The sequence below is a fragment of the Camelus dromedarius genome, chromosome 16, assembly GCF_036321535.1.
Source record: "Camelus dromedarius isolate mCamDro1 chromosome 16, mCamDro1.pat, whole genome shotgun sequence".
Lineage (NCBI taxonomy): Eukaryota > Metazoa > Chordata > Mammalia > Artiodactyla > Camelidae > Camelus > Camelus dromedarius.
Genome location: NC_087451.1, coordinates 48,304,350 through 48,322,218, shown reverse-complemented (window position 1 = coordinate 48,322,218; position 17,869 = coordinate 48,304,350). Strand labels below are relative to the sequence as shown.

The 17,869-nt window shown below is 33.0% G+C and overlaps 1 protein-coding gene across 2 annotated transcripts in view; it reads left to right on the top strand.

The window, feature by feature from the left end:
* Positions 1-17,869, top strand: part of NLK (nemo like kinase) — a 131,824-nt gene that overhangs the window by 55,628 nt on the left and 58,327 nt on the right. For both annotated transcript variants that reach the window (XM_031468357.2, XM_031468356.2), the window contains exon 2: positions 16,237-16,366. In XM_031468357.2, coding sequence (XP_031324217.1) covers positions 16,237-16,366 — 130 coding nt within the window. The remainder of the gene's footprint in view (positions 1-16,236; positions 16,367-17,869) is intronic.

The window sequence follows — 17,869 nt, the reverse complement described above, 5'->3', positions numbered from 1 at the left end:
AAATTTTCTTAGTTTTTAGAAAATTTTTACTTATTCAGAACATTATCTTCAACTAAATTGTTTATTATACAGTGTGCTTTATTTATATGAACAAAATAGTTTTCCTGTACATTACCATTTTAAAATTATTTTCAATTCATATATAATGAAAATACATAAAATTTATCTCATTTATCTCAAATTTTCCTTTGTAAAATTGGGATATGTCTTAACACACCATTCTTATATGCCAGCATATGCATTCCAGGTTATGTAACAAGAAAATTTGGGAAACAAAAACTCATAAATCCAAGAGCTATATACCAGAACACTGAAGTAGAAGATGATATCTCACCAACAGAATTTCAATTTAAATGAATTAAAAATTAATTGTTCTCTATATAAAATAAATTTTTGAGAGAATGAAATGGAAATAGTAAGCATATGTGCTTTAGTGCACACAGATTTGAATACACACAATTTCTTAGTAAATATTTTCAGCATAAATTTAAAATTTTTCAGCATCTTCAGATTATGGTGTAATAAGATTAGAAATGAGAATTAAGTAGCCAAACATAGCAGGTTTTCAACCAGATAAAAAAGAGAAATACATACCTGAAAAGGCTATATACTACTTAAAAACATAAAAACCTCCATCACCAATTATTCAGCTCATAAGACTGGCAAAATTTTGTTCAACTCTACTCGCCTATTCCAACAAGAAAAAAAAATCTGTATATAATGGACTAGTTAATCTCAAAAGGATCTAAGAATAATAAGGTAGATAAAGATAACTTCTGAAATGGGTAGCTTTTATAAAAATTTAGAAACTGGACTTTAAAATTTTAGAACACTACTCAACTAGATATTTTGAATAAATTAATTGTAATAGGAAACACAAGAAAATTTGCTGGGATCAGTGATGACTATTTTTCAACATGTCATACCTGTATCATATAAATAGCTGCTAAACACTGAAGGCTACTGATTTATTTTGTGAGGCAGACAGATAGGGTGCCTGATAAGTCCAGAACATAAAAATGAAGGCCAAGATTGTTGATGAACACAAATGAAAAAATCCAAATATAAATAAAAAGTATATTAAACGGTATACAATGTTTCTAAAAAATACCACAATCAAGTGAGATTTAGTATGGAAATTCAAGATTACTTTGGTATAAGGAAAGCTATTAATGTAAATCATTTCATTACTAGGAGAAATAGTAAAAGATCAATGCAACCAACGTTCATTGACCCAAGATAGAGAAGATAGTGTTCTAGGCACTGGGCAGATACTATAATACAATAGAAGAATCCTTGCTCTCAAGGATTTATAACCTGGTAAATTAAAACAGAAAATGAAAATTAGTGAACATCATAATGCCCCCAAAATATTTTTTAAATATTCTAAAAATATTTTATAAAAATCAAACTCATTTCTGACAACTCTAAATGTATAAAGGAAGTAAGTTTTCTCTATAAAAGGTTTTCCCTATATATTTATAACTGAAAGTCAGCATTAGCCCAAATGGAAAAATAGAGCCATCTTCCATTAAAAAATAAAACACTGCTGTCTGTTATCAAATATCAGCCAGTGTATAAATATAAAAATAATAATAATAAAAAAGTGAGTAGGGATATATGCAGGAAGGAAATTAACTTATCACAATACAAATAATAGTTACATAACTAGAAGATCTAAAGGGTTCGACAGCATAATGATTGAATTTAGGAAAGTTGCAAATTTTAAATTAAAAGTAAAGTGTATTACTGTATTTTAACAATAGATTGTGTAACAGTAAATACGCTTATTTACAGTGCTACACATTACATGCTTTTTTTGGCAATGCATTTCTAGTGTTTTGAAAAAATAGCATTTATGTGGATACTAATTGAGCTTGTTTTTTTAAATATATATATTCTACATATAGGAAGGATCATATAATATTTGTCTTTCTCTGTCTGACTTATTTCACTTAGCATAATGCCTGTGAGGTCCATCCATGTTGTTGCAAAGATTTCACTCATTTTTAAGGCCAAATAATAGTCTTTTGTGTGTGTGTGTATGTGTACACCATAGTCTCTTTATCCATTCATCCATTGATAGACATTTAGGTTGTTTGTTGGCCAATATCTTGGCTATTGTAAATAATGCTGCAGTGAACTCTTTTCAAGTGAGTGTTTTCCTTTTCTTCAGATAAATACCCAGAATTGGAATTACTGGATCATATGGTAGTTGTATTTTTAATTTTTTGAGGAATCTTGATACTGTTTTCCATGGTGACTGTACCAAATGTACATTTCCACTAACAGTCCACAAGAGTTCCTTTTTTTCCACATCCTCAGCAACATGTTATTTCTTATCTTCTTGTTAATAACCATTCTCACAAGTGTGAGGTAATTTTTTTTGTGGTTTGGATTTGCATTTCCCTGATGATTAGTGATGCTGGGCATCTTTTGATGTACCTATTGGCTGTCTTTGTGTCTTCTTTGGAAAAATGTCTATACAGATCTTCAGCCCATATATTAAACAGGTGTTGTTGGGTTTTGTTTTTTTTTCCTGAGCTGTATATTTTGGATATTGGCCCCTTATCAGATATATGATTTGCAAATGTTTTCTCCCATTCAGCAGGTTTCCTTTTCATTTTGTTAATGGTTTCCTTTACTGTGCAGAAGCTTTTTAGTTTGATATAATCCCATTTACTTATTTTGGTTTTGTTGCTTTTGCTCTAGTCAGATTAAAAAAAATCACCACCAAGACCTGTGTCAAGGAGCTTATCACCTATATTTTCCTCTAGGAGTTTTATGGTTTCAGGTCTTAGGTTTAAGTATTTAATCCATTTTGAGTTAATTTTTGTGTGTGGTTTAAAGTGTGGTTTCATTCTTTTGCATGAAGCTGTCCGATTTTCCTAACACTATTTATTGAAGAGATTCCTTTCCTCATTGTATGTATTCTTGGCTCCTTCATTGTAAATTAATTGACCATATATGCATGAGTTTATTCCTGGGCTCTATATTCTGTTGCATTGAGCTATTAATCTGTTTTTCTGCCAATACCATACTGTTTTAATCACTACAGCTTTGTAACATAGTTTGAAACCAGGGAGCATGATGCCTCCAGCTTTGTTCTTGTTTCTCAAGATTGCTTTGGCTATTTGAAGTTTTTCATGGTTCCATACAAATTTTAGGATTGTTTGTTGTATTTCTGTGAAAAATGCCATTGGAGTCTTAATGGGGATCACATTAAGACTGCATATAGCTTTGGGTAGTATGGATGTTCAGACAATATTAATTCTTCCAATCTATGAGCATGGAATATCTCTTTCCATTTATTTGTACCATTTATTTGTATCATCCTCAGTTTCTTTAATGTCCTGTAGTTTTCAGTGTGCTGGTTTCACCTCCTTGTTTAAATTTGTTCTAGACATTTTATTCTTTTTGATGCAGCTGTAAATAGGATTTTTTTTTAACTTTCTCTTTCTGATAGTTCATGATGAGTAAATAGGAATGCAACAGATTTTTCATATTGACTTTATATCCTGCAATTTTAGTGAATTTGTTTATTCTAACAGTTTTTTGGTGGAGTCTTTAGAGTTTTCTATATATAATATCATGTCATCTGCAGATAGTGACAGTTTTGCTTCTTTCTTTCCAATTTGGATGCCCTTTATTTCTTTTCTCTTGTCTACTTGCTGTGGCTAGGACTTCCAACACTATTTTGAATAAAAGTGGTAAGAGTGACCATCCCTGTCTTGTTCCTGATCTTAAGAGGAAAAGCATTCAGCTTTTCACCAAAGATTATGATGTTAGGTGTGGGCTTGTCATATATGGCCTTTATTATGTTGAGGTATGTTCCCTCTATACGTAGACTTTGTTGAGAGTTTTTATCATAAATGGTTGTTGAATTTTGTCAAGTGCTTTCTTACATCTTTTGAGATGGTTGTATGATTTTTATTCTTCATTTTGTTAATGTTGTATGTCACATTGATTAGTGGATATTGAACCATCCTTGCATCCCTGGAATAAATCTCATGATGATACTTTTAATGTATTGTTGAATTGATTTCCTAATATTTTGTTGAGGAGTTTTGCATCTATGTTTATCAGGAATATAGACTTGTAATTTTCTTGTGGCATCCTTATCTGGTTTTGGTATCAGGGTAATGTTGGCCTCTTAAAATGAGTTTGGAAGAGTTCTTTCCTCTTCTGTTTTTTTGGAAGAGTTTGAGAAGGATTGGTATTAATTCTTTGAATGTTTGGTCAAATTCATGAGTGAAGCTGTCTGGTCCTGAACTTTTGTTTGTTGGTATATTTTTGATTATTGACTCAATCTCCTTACTAGTAATCAATCTGTTCAAATTTTCTATTTCCTTATGATTCAGTTTTGGTACATTGTATATTTCTAAGAATTTATTCATTTCTCCTAGGTTGTCCAATTTGTTGGCATATAATTGTTCATAGTAGTTTCTTTGATCTTTTGTAATTCTGTGGTATCAGTTTGTAACATCTCTTTCATTTCTGATTTTATTTGAGTCCTCTCTTTTTTTTCTTGGTGAGTCTAGATAAAGTTTTGTCAATATTATTTATCTTTTCAAAAACCAGCACTTAATCTTTTCTGTTGTCTTTTTTGTCTGTATTTCATTTATTTCTGCTGTAATCTTTCCTTTTTCTTTCTTTCTATTAACTTTGGGCTTTATTTGTTTTTCTCTTTCTAATTCCTTGAGGTATAGTTAGGTTGTTTATTTGAGGCTTTGTTTCTTGAAGTAGGCATTTACCACTATGAACTTCCCTCTTAGAATTGCTTTTGTGGCATCCTGTAAATTTGGGTATATTACATTTCCATTTTCATTTGTCTCAGGTATATTTTGATTTCTCTTTTGATTTCTTCTTTGAACCATTAGTTGTTCAGTAGCATGTTTAATCTCCACGTACTAGTGAACTTCCCAGTTTTCTTTTTATAATTAACATGTAGTTTCATACTGTTGTGGTTGGGGGAAAAATGCTTGATGTAATTTCAGTCCTCTTAAATTTATTAACGTGTTCATGTTCTAATATATGATGTATCTTAGAAAATGTTCCATGTGTACTTGAAAAGAGTGTGTATTATGTTGCTTTTGAATGGAATATTCTATAAATACCTGTTAAGCCCATCTGGTCTAATGTGTCTTTAAGGCCTATGTTTCCTTATTGATTTTCTGTCTGGGTAGTCTATCCACTGATGTAAGTGGAGTATTGAAGTCTCCTACTATTATTGTATTGATGTCTATTTCTTCTTTTAGGTCTGTTAATATTTGCTTTACATATTTAGGTGCTCCTATATTGGATGCATAAATATTTACAAATGTTATATCTTCTAGTTAGATTGACCCTTTTATCATTATGTAACACCCTTCTTTGTCTCTTATTATGGTCATTTTTGTTTTAAACTCTTATTGTCTGATGTAAGTATAGCTTCTCTAGCTTTCTTGAAGGAGATGAACCTTATCATTTAACCCTACCTCAGCTCTTGGTTGTCCCTCAAACCTTTCTACTTGTGCTGGCAGCTTACTATATTTTTAATAGCTCCTGGTAGTTGAGGATGTGCCAAGACTTGTTGGTATCCCAGAGAGGAGGATCTCAGCACCTAGATTCAGGCTAACTAGAAGCCAGATTATTAAAAGTATGCAAATATATACCATCTTTAGGAATTGCAAGTGTAAGCCTTACTGACCACCATAGCCAGGTGACCTGGAAGTATCCTCTGGGTGGCAGTTGCAAAACTCAGGGCTCCAGATGAGTGTATTAGCTCTTTTCTGGATGATACCCATGAACTAGAGCAAATCAACACCCTGCATTCCTAGGCCACTAAATATGTGCTAAACTTGAAGCCTGCCCCTCAGAACAATGGCCCAGGACAAGCAAAGAGGCCTCCTTCATAGAGAGACTGGAAGGCATGCCTAATTCTTGTCTGTGCAGTGCCCTGTGGGAGGCAGCCAGCCTAGAACTCTCTGATTGCCACAGTCTCATGGGACCCAGGAATGCAGGAATCCCTGGTCACTGTAGCCAAGCAATCAAGGGGTACTATATTGATATATTTAATATTTAACCAAATAAAATACTGACATATCTTAAAACCTTGCCACCAGCAATATCAGAAACACCTGGAAGCTTGTTATAAATGCAGATCTCAATTCCCCACCCTAGACATAGTGAATCAATCTACATTTTAAAACTAGGAATTCTGGGTGATTCTTACGTACCTTAGAGTTACAAAAGCCTGTCTTTAAAGCAACGGTTCTTGAATCTGGGTAAAAGAGTCAACTGGGAGCTTTTAAAAATACAAATTCTTAGTCCCTGCTACAAGTAATGAAATAAGGTTGTTTGGTTTTGTGTTTTTTTCTAAAGCCCAACAGTTGATTCTGATGTGCTAAATTTGATAGTAGCTGCTTTATATGCAAAAGTTGTAAGACATATCAAGTGATAATGATCAAATAGTATTGGCTGAAAAATAAACAAGTAAACCATAGAACAAAGTAGCAGTTCCAAAAATTGATTTATGGTTTATATTGTTATAAACTAATAAATTCTTCATTGCATACATTACAGGAATTTCTAAATGAATTAGCAATAAACAAAACACTGATTAAAATAAAAGAAAAAAGAGAGAAATGATAATTTTTCTGTATTTCTTTGAATAAATGATTAATATATGATCCATGTGGATAAATGGAAAAACTATATAAATATCAAGGGGGAAATTATGTAGCATAAAGTAAGAATAGGGCCTAGAATATTGTAAACAGTCAGTCTTCCGAGGTGATTGGTTTTTGTTAACAGCTTTAGTGAAGCATAATTTATATACCATAATATTCACCTAACATGAGTATATAATTCAATAATTTTTAATAAATTTCCACTGTTGTGCAGTCATCACCACAAACCAATTTTAGAACATTTTCATCACTCCCAAAACTTAGTACTTAATTGATTTGTAGTCAATCACCCATTCCAATTCCCAACCCTGAGCAACCACTGATATACTTTCTATCTCTCTAAATTTGTCTCTTCCAAAAATTTCTTATAAATGATATCATATATTATGGGGTCTTTTGTGTTTGGCTTTTCTCTCACTTCTGAGGTTTATCTGTGTTAGTAAGTAATAATTTGTTCCTTTTTATTCTGTTGTATAGATGTAACACAGTTTGTTTATCCATTCACTATTTGATAGATATGACTCTTCCCAGTTTTTTGGCTATAATACTGCTATGAATATTCACACAGAAGAAGTCTTTGTGTGAACATATGTTTTCATTACTCTTGTGTAAATACATAGAGTGGATTTGCTGGGTCATATGGTAAATTTATTTTTAACTTTTACAGAGACAGCCAAACTGTTTTCCAAAGTGGCTATACCATTTTACATTCCCACCAGTAATAGATGAGGGTTCTAGTTTTGATTGGAATTGCACTGAATCTTTAGGTCCCTATGGGGAGATTGCCATCTTAACATTGACTTTTCCAATTCATGAATGTAAAGTGTTCTATTTAAATCTTCTCTGACTTATTTCATCAGTGTTTTATAGTTTGCAGTATATACATCTTACACTTCTTCTGTTAAATTTATTCCCTAAGTATTTTATTATATTTGATTGTGTTGTAAATGGAATTGTTTAATTTCATTTTCAGATTGTTCATTGCTGGTATACAGAAGAACAATCAGCTTTTGTATGATAATCTTGTATCCTGCAACCTTGGTAAACCTGTTTCTTGGTTCAAGTAGTGTTTTTGTGTATTCCTTGGGATTTTCTCTATAGAGGATCATGTCATCTGCAAATAAAATCAGTTTATTTTATTTAATTTTTTTTCTTTAATGTAGATACTGGAGATTTAACCAGGACCTCATGCATGCTAAGCATGCGCTCCGCTATTTGAGCTATACCATCCTCCCCAGCTCTGTTTTTCATATGCCCTTTATCAGGTTGAAAAAGTTTTCCATTTCTAGTTTGTTTTTATCACAAGGCTAGAAGAGCTGTAGGCTTTATCTGTTCTTTTCCAGTAGTTTAATACTTTTATTTTCAATGCCACTGGGTATGGGGTTTTTGCCTTCCATTTCAAATTACACCAGCAACCTCAGACAGTGAAGCTGCTGGTTTCCGTGGCCAGCCCTGCCCAGTACAGCTACTGCATGGACTGTGTTTGCGGTGGGGAGTGGATAAGGAGCAACCCCAAGCAATGATACCACTGACTCCCACTGTTCCTACTCAGAGTTCCACATTTTTCATAAATAACACTTTTAAATTTGTCATTTGACTTAGTTGTCTTCTGGAGCCCTGAGATGGTTGTTTTTGACACTTAAGTCCAGTTTTGTACTAGTTTTGTGGGGAGAGGATTTGCTGATTTCTTCAGTTTGCCACAGCTGGAAGTCTTGCCTCCTGTTTTGTATTTGCAATATTTTTGGGTTTGGTTATTTTTAAAAGGCTAACTAATTAAAAACCTGAAGCACATCTATATATTGTAGCTGCTTCAGCATTTTGCTTCACAATAGAAGAAGTTGGGAGATTGTGATTAGATTAGGGGTGGGACTGCAATTCTGCTGACAGCACTCTCCTGTGGAATGCTCCTTAATAGCATATTCTTGTGTAATGATGAAGAAAATGTTTATTTTTTTAAGCAAGCAAATTCTTTTGGAATTCTCTGAAAACATGGGAAATATACAGAATGAACCAGTGGCACAAGGAAAGATACGACAAAATCCATTGGGCTAGTGTAGATGTGTATCTATGTGAAAAAAAAAAATTGGAAAGAATCATCCCCTTTAAAAATTACTCATTATGTAGATATCAGTCTGAAATGCTTTTTTTATGCTCAAATTTAACTGGGAATTTTGTCTTTACCTTTTTTAGTTATATACTAACACACATACAAAAACAGTACACAAAATAAAATATACAGTTCAGTGATTTATAGGAAAAATAGGACATACAGCACCCAGAAATCCCCTTGGCTTCTTCCCCTCATCATGCTATACCCCACCCCAAGATAACCATTGTCTTATTTTTATGGTAACTGCTTCCTTTCTTAATAGTTTCTATATCCTAAGTATCCCTAAACATTAGAGTTTAACTTTGCTTATATTTTTAACAGTATAGAAATCTTACAGTAGCTGTTCATTTGGGACTGTTTTCTTTGGCTCAGAATTATGTTTGTGAGATTTATCTATGTCATCACACATAGCAGTAGTTCATTTTAATTGCTGTGGAGTATTCATTATGTGAATATACACCAATTTGTTATTTATTTTACTGTTCATGGATATTTGATGGATATCGGCTTTAACGGTATTATAAATATGGTTGCCATGAATGTTTTAGTAAAGTTTTAGTGTATAGATATGCACATTCCTTTTGGATGTATACCTAAGAGTCAAATTGCTGGGTTCCAGTGTATACTTATCTTCATTTTAGTATATAAAGCCAACATGTTTCCCAAAGTGATTGTATGAACTTACACTTCTACTAGCAGTGTATTAGAATTGACATGGTAATTGACATGGTACATCTGCACCAGACATTTGGTATTGTCAGACTTTTAAATATAAGCCATTTTGTTGGTTATATAGTACTTTTCTCATTTGGTTTTAATTTATATTTCTCAAATGACTAATGACATTAAATTCCTTTTCATGTGTTAATTGGTCGTTTGGATTACCCTTTTTTGTAAAATGCCTATTTAGGCCTTTTTAAAAAATTGATTTGTAGGAGTTCTGTATGTATTTAGGTAAGAGCCCTTTGTGCCTTTTTCATCTTCCAGCCTTGCAATCTCTACGAAAGCTGCCTATTAGCAGAGCATAACAAGGAGCAAGTTGGCAAAACCAAAACATAGTGTGCAGTCTTAGTCCCAGTGTTGGAGAGAAATGTTTAGACAGTTGTTTGAAACTGAGAAATACTAGCTTACAGCATAACCTTCCTGTCTGTAGGGCCACCTTTATGATAAGCCAAGTATCTATATATTGGAGAATGTGTTTCTGGGCCATATTTCTATTTCATTGGTCTATTGCACCAAAATTACACTAACTAAATTGCTGTGGCTTTATAATAAATTTTTATATTTGGTAGAGGAATTTTCCACCTTATTCTTCTTCAATAGTGTCTTAGCTATCCTTGGCATATTTGCATTAACACAAAAGCTTTAAAACTAATGTGTCTAGTTCCACAAAAAGAAAACTGTTTCGTGTTTTGAATTTCATTGACTCTATAAATCAGTTTGGGGAGAATTAAAATTTTTACAATATTGAGTAGTTTTCTTTTTTTTTTTTCCTTTTTTCACTAGTTTTCTAATCCATGAATATAGTATGTCTCTCCATTTATTTATGTCTTAATTTCTCTTATAATGTTTTTTAGTCTTTTTGTGTAGAAGTCTTACATAGATTTTTTTGTTAGCTTTAATTCCAATATTGGATATTTTTAATATTATAAATAACATTAATTTTTATTTTGCAAATTTTGAAACATATATTTCCTTTACTTTTGAATGGTTAGGCCCCATTAACCCACCACTCAGATTCAGTAATTTCAAGATTTGCTTCATTTGTTTCAACAATCCTTATTACTGAAGTATATTAAAACAAATCTTAGACTCATGTCATTTCACCTATGTATACTTAAGTATATACACTTCTAGAAAATATGGGTATTTATAATCATAATTCTAAGCCATATTCAAATTTTCGCTTTTATTTCAAAAATGACTATTTACTGTTGGTATTTTTAGTTTGCTTTCAACTAACAGCATACTGAGACATATTTTATGTTAAGTAATAACTAAAATATTAGCTTAACCACTAAAATATCCAATGATAAAGCATTCTCTATTAAATTAAGTTATAAACAGTTAAAGGCAGTTTAAAAAGAAACATTTTTTCCTGATGATGTGAACTTTCTGTTTCTAAATTCATTACAATTTTTGACATCAGCAGAGCCATAATCTTATAAAGCTACTGTATGAATAAAGCTGTTCTTTTCTTTCATTTGGTCTCTCCTACATTTATAAACCAAATGTACAACAAAAATTACCATTCTTTAGTATTTAAGAAAATCTTTATATCCCTCAGTGTTCCTGTTACTGAACACATCTCCCTCAGGAAATCATCAATGAGATTAAAAGCATGCACATTTTTGTGTGACATAGTATTGGTTACCCTTTGTAATTTCCTTTAGCCCAAAGTTGTTAAAATGCAAGGAGATGCTGTTGTGAATTATTTTCCTCTGTGGCTTTGTACAGAAGCCTTTCCCTCATTGCAACTGGTTTTCCTCCCCATACAATATTCATAGGTCTTTTTCTAGGAGAGGACTGTGCCTAGTGGGCCATGAAAACTTCCTAGACTTGGCAGACTAGGCTGTGTCATGTTCACCCTCTAACATGAGAAAATCCCCATTGAAAAGGCAGTATGGCAACTTTCGTGTAGTCAGGTCAGACTCTTACAGAGATATTTGACAGTAACTGAGGAGGATCTCTCTGCCTTCCCAGCATCTGCAGTAAGGATGGAACTAATTAATTAATGATATAAAGATCCATGAAAAATTCGCAAGACAACAATAATTAACATAAAATAATTTCTGTACCTATATTTTTACTTAATGATTGTTGGTGTTGGGAGTTGAGGAGGTCTTAAAAGTTAGATCTTATTCACTAGTTACAAGTGTTTGAAAATAAATATGACAGCTTGATATTGAATGGGTTTCTTGTTCCTTATTCTTCCTCCCTTATCAGCACCTCTGGGTGTCTCACTACAGATCAGAGTGGCTCAGTGGCTGCTGGGTCATTGCTATTTATGCTTATTTAAACACAGAGGTAGAAGATGTTTAAGTTCATATTTAACTCTTTCAGTTAAATGTAGATATTTTGCATCTTCTGATCAATAGTATTATGTTAGGATATGAGAAAAAGAATGAATGATCTGACTGCTTTGGTTTGGCTATCGTGTAAGACCTTTTTTCCTTGTCATAATCAGATTAACAGATTTGGGGATCATTTTATAAGTATCTTGGATAAAAGGAAAAGGGTCTCTTATGTATAGAGCTAAGTCAGCAAATACCAGGTTTTTTAAAAAAAAGAACCAAACATCAGAAAACCCCAACTAATGGAACAAATTACCTAAATATGAAAGATGAGAATCCTTTTTTATCTGTTTTTGGGTGGGGGAAGGGAGACCCAGAAGGTTTGTTCTTCTAGTGTGCAACTTTGTAAATTATGTCAGAGTGCACACAAACTATATAGCCTGTTGAAGTTTAGGATAGAAAAACCATTCATTGTCATACAAATAAGTTCCTTATTCTTTAACCTATAGTGCCCATGAACATATAACAGGTACTAAGGACAAATAAACATTTTCTAGACTGACTTGTCAAAAATTTTGTCTCATAGTTTACTATTGTTTTCTCAAGCAGATTTAATCTAAATACAAAGAAAAATAACTTTTAAGGAAATAAATTTCAAAATGAATGTAAAGGCAATAATTAAATACTCAGTCTAGTTAGGAGGAAGTTCTGTTACTGAGATGTGTACTATATTGGTACAGTTGAAGTAGTAATTGTAATATGTCTAGCAAAAAATAGAGGATTGCTGATTATAAATTAATGTGACAAACTAGAAGAACCTGATTTTCTTACTCCAAGTTGAAGCATTCTCATTATAAATTATTTTTTTGCTTTAGATAGTTAAAAACCCATATCAGAACTATGAACTTTAAAACTGCTAAAATACATGGGGAAAAGTTTCTTCACATAAAATGAATGAGGAGCATATAATTTCTTGGAGATTCTTTCTGATTAGTTATACTAATTTAAAGATATTGTAAAGTAACATTCTAGAGCCTGGGAAAGTATCCCCAATAATAAATTTCACTCTTATTTAATTCCAGCCCTTCTGCTTGTCAGTAATTTAAGCAGATTTGTGGCAATGGTCACAGTTCCCTGGGATTAAGAAAACTCCACAACAAAACGACCACACCAGGTCTAAAAAGCTTCCTGTTTTGGTATTGTACTCTTTTGACTGACTCTATATCTCTCTGAAGAATGGTTTGTGGGTTCTTCTAGCTGTTTAAAAAACAGTTGAACTTATATTCTAAGTGCAGAAAAGGATTGATGCACCCCAAGCAGATGTAAGAAAGGATTCTTTCTCACAACCCTTAAAACTTTATTTTTAATATAATATAGAATTAACCATGAATTTAAAACTTAGCAAGTAAATGCCTGTTAGTATAACTTGAAGGCTTATGAAGGTAATCAGATGGAATGACAGATGCAATGTTTTATTTAGAGCATTCAGTATTTTAGAGAAAGTAACTGACCAATAAGTGAGTTGTAGGTCGAAGGATGGCTTTTTTCTGAAATGAAGAAAGTTGCCCTAAATGTTGTTCATTATCTCTACAGCTGTAGCTTCATTAACAAGTGCAGTTGGAATAACCAGGGTATTGCAGCAGCAGAGAAACTAAACACAGCAAGCCTTTCAGTAACAAAGAAAATTAAAGAATTCCTGTGTAACAGGCTTCCACACTTATCTGTGTTCTGTGGCACTGTTTGTGCTGAACTAAAGCATCTGCTACCTCAAGTTAAGAGAGAACAAACTCAACATGGCGTGAAATTACTGCACTGCCATTCACATTCATTAGAGTTATATTGTTACCAGCCACAGGCATGACTGGCTTTTGCATGAATAATAAAATAAAATGCTGCTTTGTGAATTTTACCTTAAAACATTACAAGGCAGAGCACTAACCTTGAGCCAGGAGGGGATTTATCTTAGAGCAGCTTATCTCACCACAGTGGGTTCAAGACCAGTGTGAAGAAGTATTGCTGCATGAGGACTTGGAAAGGGTATTGTGTTAAATCAATTTACTCATAATTTAAAACCAATATTTGTTGTGCAGGCTAGCTATTAAAGATACTAAAAATTACTAATGTACAATTTGGCAACACCATAGTAATAATTGATTTAAGCAAAAACCATCAAGGGATACTAATGGTGGTGGGTCAGTTTGATGAGGAATAGCATTATTTACACAGTTACAAAGCAAAAAAATAATAACTTTACAATGAAGGAACCTGACAGACACCTTATCCAGGTGATCAAAGTTACCACCAGTAATGGAAAAAATTGACATCATGTGCCCCTTATGTGTTGCACTGAGAAGACACCACTTCTGTGTTGTTCCTGTTGAAAATGCATAATGTGAATCTAATCATGAAAAAACACTAGACAAACTCAAATTGAGGAACAGTCTACAAAATAACTGGCCTGTACGCTTCCAAAATGGCAATATCGTGAAAGACAAAGAAACGCTAAGTAACTGTTCTAGATTAAAGAAGACTCAAGAACAATGACAGGGGGAAGGCTGTAGCTCAAGTGGTAGGGTGCATGCTCAGCACCCGAGAGGTCCCCGAGTTCAATCCCCGGTACCAAGCAAAAATCAGTGAAGAAACCTAATTACCTCCCCCTCAGAAAACAAACAATACAAGAGACAATGACAACTAAATCCAGAGTGTGATCCAAAATTTCCCTTCCTTGTATTTCACTGACATTTTCATCTTCTGGTGTCTAGCTACAGAAGTGGTATATTTAAACCAAAAAAGAATTTTATTTTTAATAGTCTAACTATAATACTATATTTGGTTTCTTTCCTATTTTACTTTCTTAGTTTATGTGGATTTTAAGCAGTGTTGTGGATTTTGGTTGGTATTTTTTAGACAATGGTCAAAAATGTTAGGTCTCTTAGCCTGGTTGAATTACACTTCAAGCTATTGAAGACTTAATGATATTTTGTTCTTACCAAATTTTCAATCAGTAGGAGAAAGTAAAGACCTCCTGCTGTTTAAAAATACTAGAATGCAGCATTTAAGAGTTTTATGAGCACTTAGGAAAGGAAGTAGTGATCATTAGGATGAATTTATAAAGAAGTGGTGATATTCATAAAAGTTTGGTACGATTTTTAGGCTCATAGGTAAATAATGGGAATGCTTTATTTTTGGGAAGGTGATTTGATAGTATCTGATTTGATGAAATATGAAGATGAAGAAATAAACTGAGTGATTGTAGTTAATTAATTAATTGATTGATTGAATAACCATACCCAAAATTAATGATTAGATGCCAGCCTCTTAGATGGTTTCTAGTGTTGTATCTGTTGCAGAGCACAATCTTCAGTCCTGTTCTAAATTTTAATTAGTAACTTGGATAAAGGCCCTGATGACATATAGGTCAGATTTTTAAATGATACGAATCTGATAGGGATAGCCAAAGCGTTGAACGGCTGAAACAGGAACTGAAAGAATGATAGGAATCTAGCAAAATAAATTTGACAGGAATAAATTCTACAATGATAGCCGGTCATAGATGGTGGATGGAAGGAAAAAAATCTTTAGGTTAATTTATGGAAAATCAAGTTGCCAAACAGCCACTTGGCCTTCTTTACCAAAACTGTTTGATTTAATGTGTATCAATTGAGTCCAGTCAGAAAAATGGAAAACACACTAGTATTTCAAACATAGGGAAATGTAATACAAGGAATTGGTTGTACAGGTGTTAAGAGGTTAAAAGAGAGAAAAGGTGGACACTGAGCTGTTAGAGAGTAGCCACAGGAGGCAGTTGTCATACCAAGAACTGAGAAACAAAAGAGCAGAGGTTATCACAACCTAGAAGCTACAGTCCTAAACTGCTGCTCAGAATTATAAGGGGACACGGTTATGTCCTGAAGTGTGCTGAAATCCGTATTACTTAAAGATGTTCATTTATATAAGAAACCAAAATATTTGAATTGTGTTTTCTATGTTGAACTAAATGGGACAACATCTGAATGAACATCTCTTCCATCCTGAATTGGGTTCTGGAAATAAAGCATGCAATTAATTTGATTTCAGTTGTGTTAATGACCTGTACTTCCTACCCCTCCCCCACCATCTTTAAAATGGCTTTACCATTAAGAGCCCTTCTACCTCAGATGTATTGCTAAGTGACCTCTCAGGAAGATTAAGTGCTTAAAGAAACTTAGACAGGGGTTTAATAAGGGAAAAGTCATGGCAAGTGAGTTGGGTGGGCTAAACATTCTCTTTGATTATACTTTTTTAAAATCTTCCTCACTGATACCTTAAGCATTATTGAGTGGATTTAATACTGGGTGTTTTAACATAAAGGTATTTGTCATACTCTGAAACACTGAAGAACAAAGATTGGAATTGATTTCTCTGTCTTTTTCTCCTCTCCCCCTAAATATTGTGTCTTTAGGTCAGTAACAGATCCAAGAGATGGAAAGAGAGTAGCACTCAAAAAGATGCCCAACGTCTTCCAGAATCTGGTCTCTTGCAAAAGGGTCTTCCGGGAATTGAAGATGTTGTGTTTTTTTAAACATGATAATGTAAGTGAAATTGGTGTTTGGGATAAACTATTTGCTAAACGTGTTTAATTGTACTAGTAAAGAGCAAAAGTGTTAAAAAGAGTACATGAACCTTATTAAGAGATTTGGAAACCTGAGACAAATTAGAATAATAAGCAAGTTTAAGTGAATTCTAGGATTTATTATTTGACAGATAAATATTGATATAAAGCAAATGCTAATATTTAGCTGAGGAACAATACTAATATTCAACATAAAAATAGAATATAATATGTGGTCTAAGTGATTTAAATAAAAATAATTGGCCCCTGATTTTAAATGCTTTATTTTAATCTTTTAATATTTTAAACCAGAAACTAAGTTAAAGGTATGGGGAAACATTTCTTCTTTTGAAAAACAGTACAATTCTTAAAGTAACAGGTTATCTTACTTAATAGCTGTTTTTAGAGATGTCAAGACTCATGGGCAAAAAAAAAAAGAAGACGACGACTCATGGGCAAATAGAATCATAGTGGTTTGAGAGATAGCTTTTCCTCAACTAATCCTAAATTAAAAGTTTGATACATGTAAAATTTACCTGGGGCATGTCAGCAACTAAACCTGTGCTACTTTAATTCCTGAAATAAAAATCAGGGAAATAATAATTTCTTATGAATCTGACTGCTTGTTTACACAGGAACCTTAAGAACTTTGGCCGAAGTGTAAATTTGTAAAAGTTTTAAGTGTTTGATAAAACTAGGAATATCAAACTTATAGTATGTTTACTTGAAGCTCATTGGTTTGACATATTTCATTTTATTGATTACCCCTCTTGAAATCCGTTTCCCTTAAACTTTTTTAAAAAGTTATTGCTTGTCTTTCATCCAGTTGAAACTACCTAGCAATGTGTTTGTTTCAGTAACTATCAAAGTATCTTTCCAGTTGCTATTTTACACCTGGTTCCTCACATTTTGGAAGTGATTTTAGAGTGATGTCTAGTGCTTGCTTTGTTATTTATTTCTCAAATTTACTTAAATGCCACCCCAGCATCAAAGAGTACAAGCCTTATGTACATTGTCAGAGACTCAAGTAAAGTGATCCATGGTGAAGAAATATTTTGAAGGTAGCATCAGAAACTCACTAAGGGTTTCAATGGTTTATTACATTCAAACATATCTTGGTTTCTTTTGTAAGGGAGGGCTGGTGTAATAGGCTGCTATCTGTATATATTGCTATCTTTGCTCATAACTCATTCCTATAGAGTAATAAATTAAGTTATAAAGATAGTGTCAGAGTGAGTAGTATAAGAAAAGAAACAAACTGCATTCATGAAAATCACACATATTAAAACACAGCACCTATTGTTTGGAGCTCCTGAGCTCTGTCATGAGAGAGTGCTTATGACTTCTATGGGAATGCTCAGAAGTGAGGCAGATAGTTGGAGATGAAGACATCATGACACCACTATTTTATACATAATGAATTTATCTGTGCTCTGAGATCTAAAAAGGATCTCAGGGTCAGCATACCTGGTATGTGTGGAAT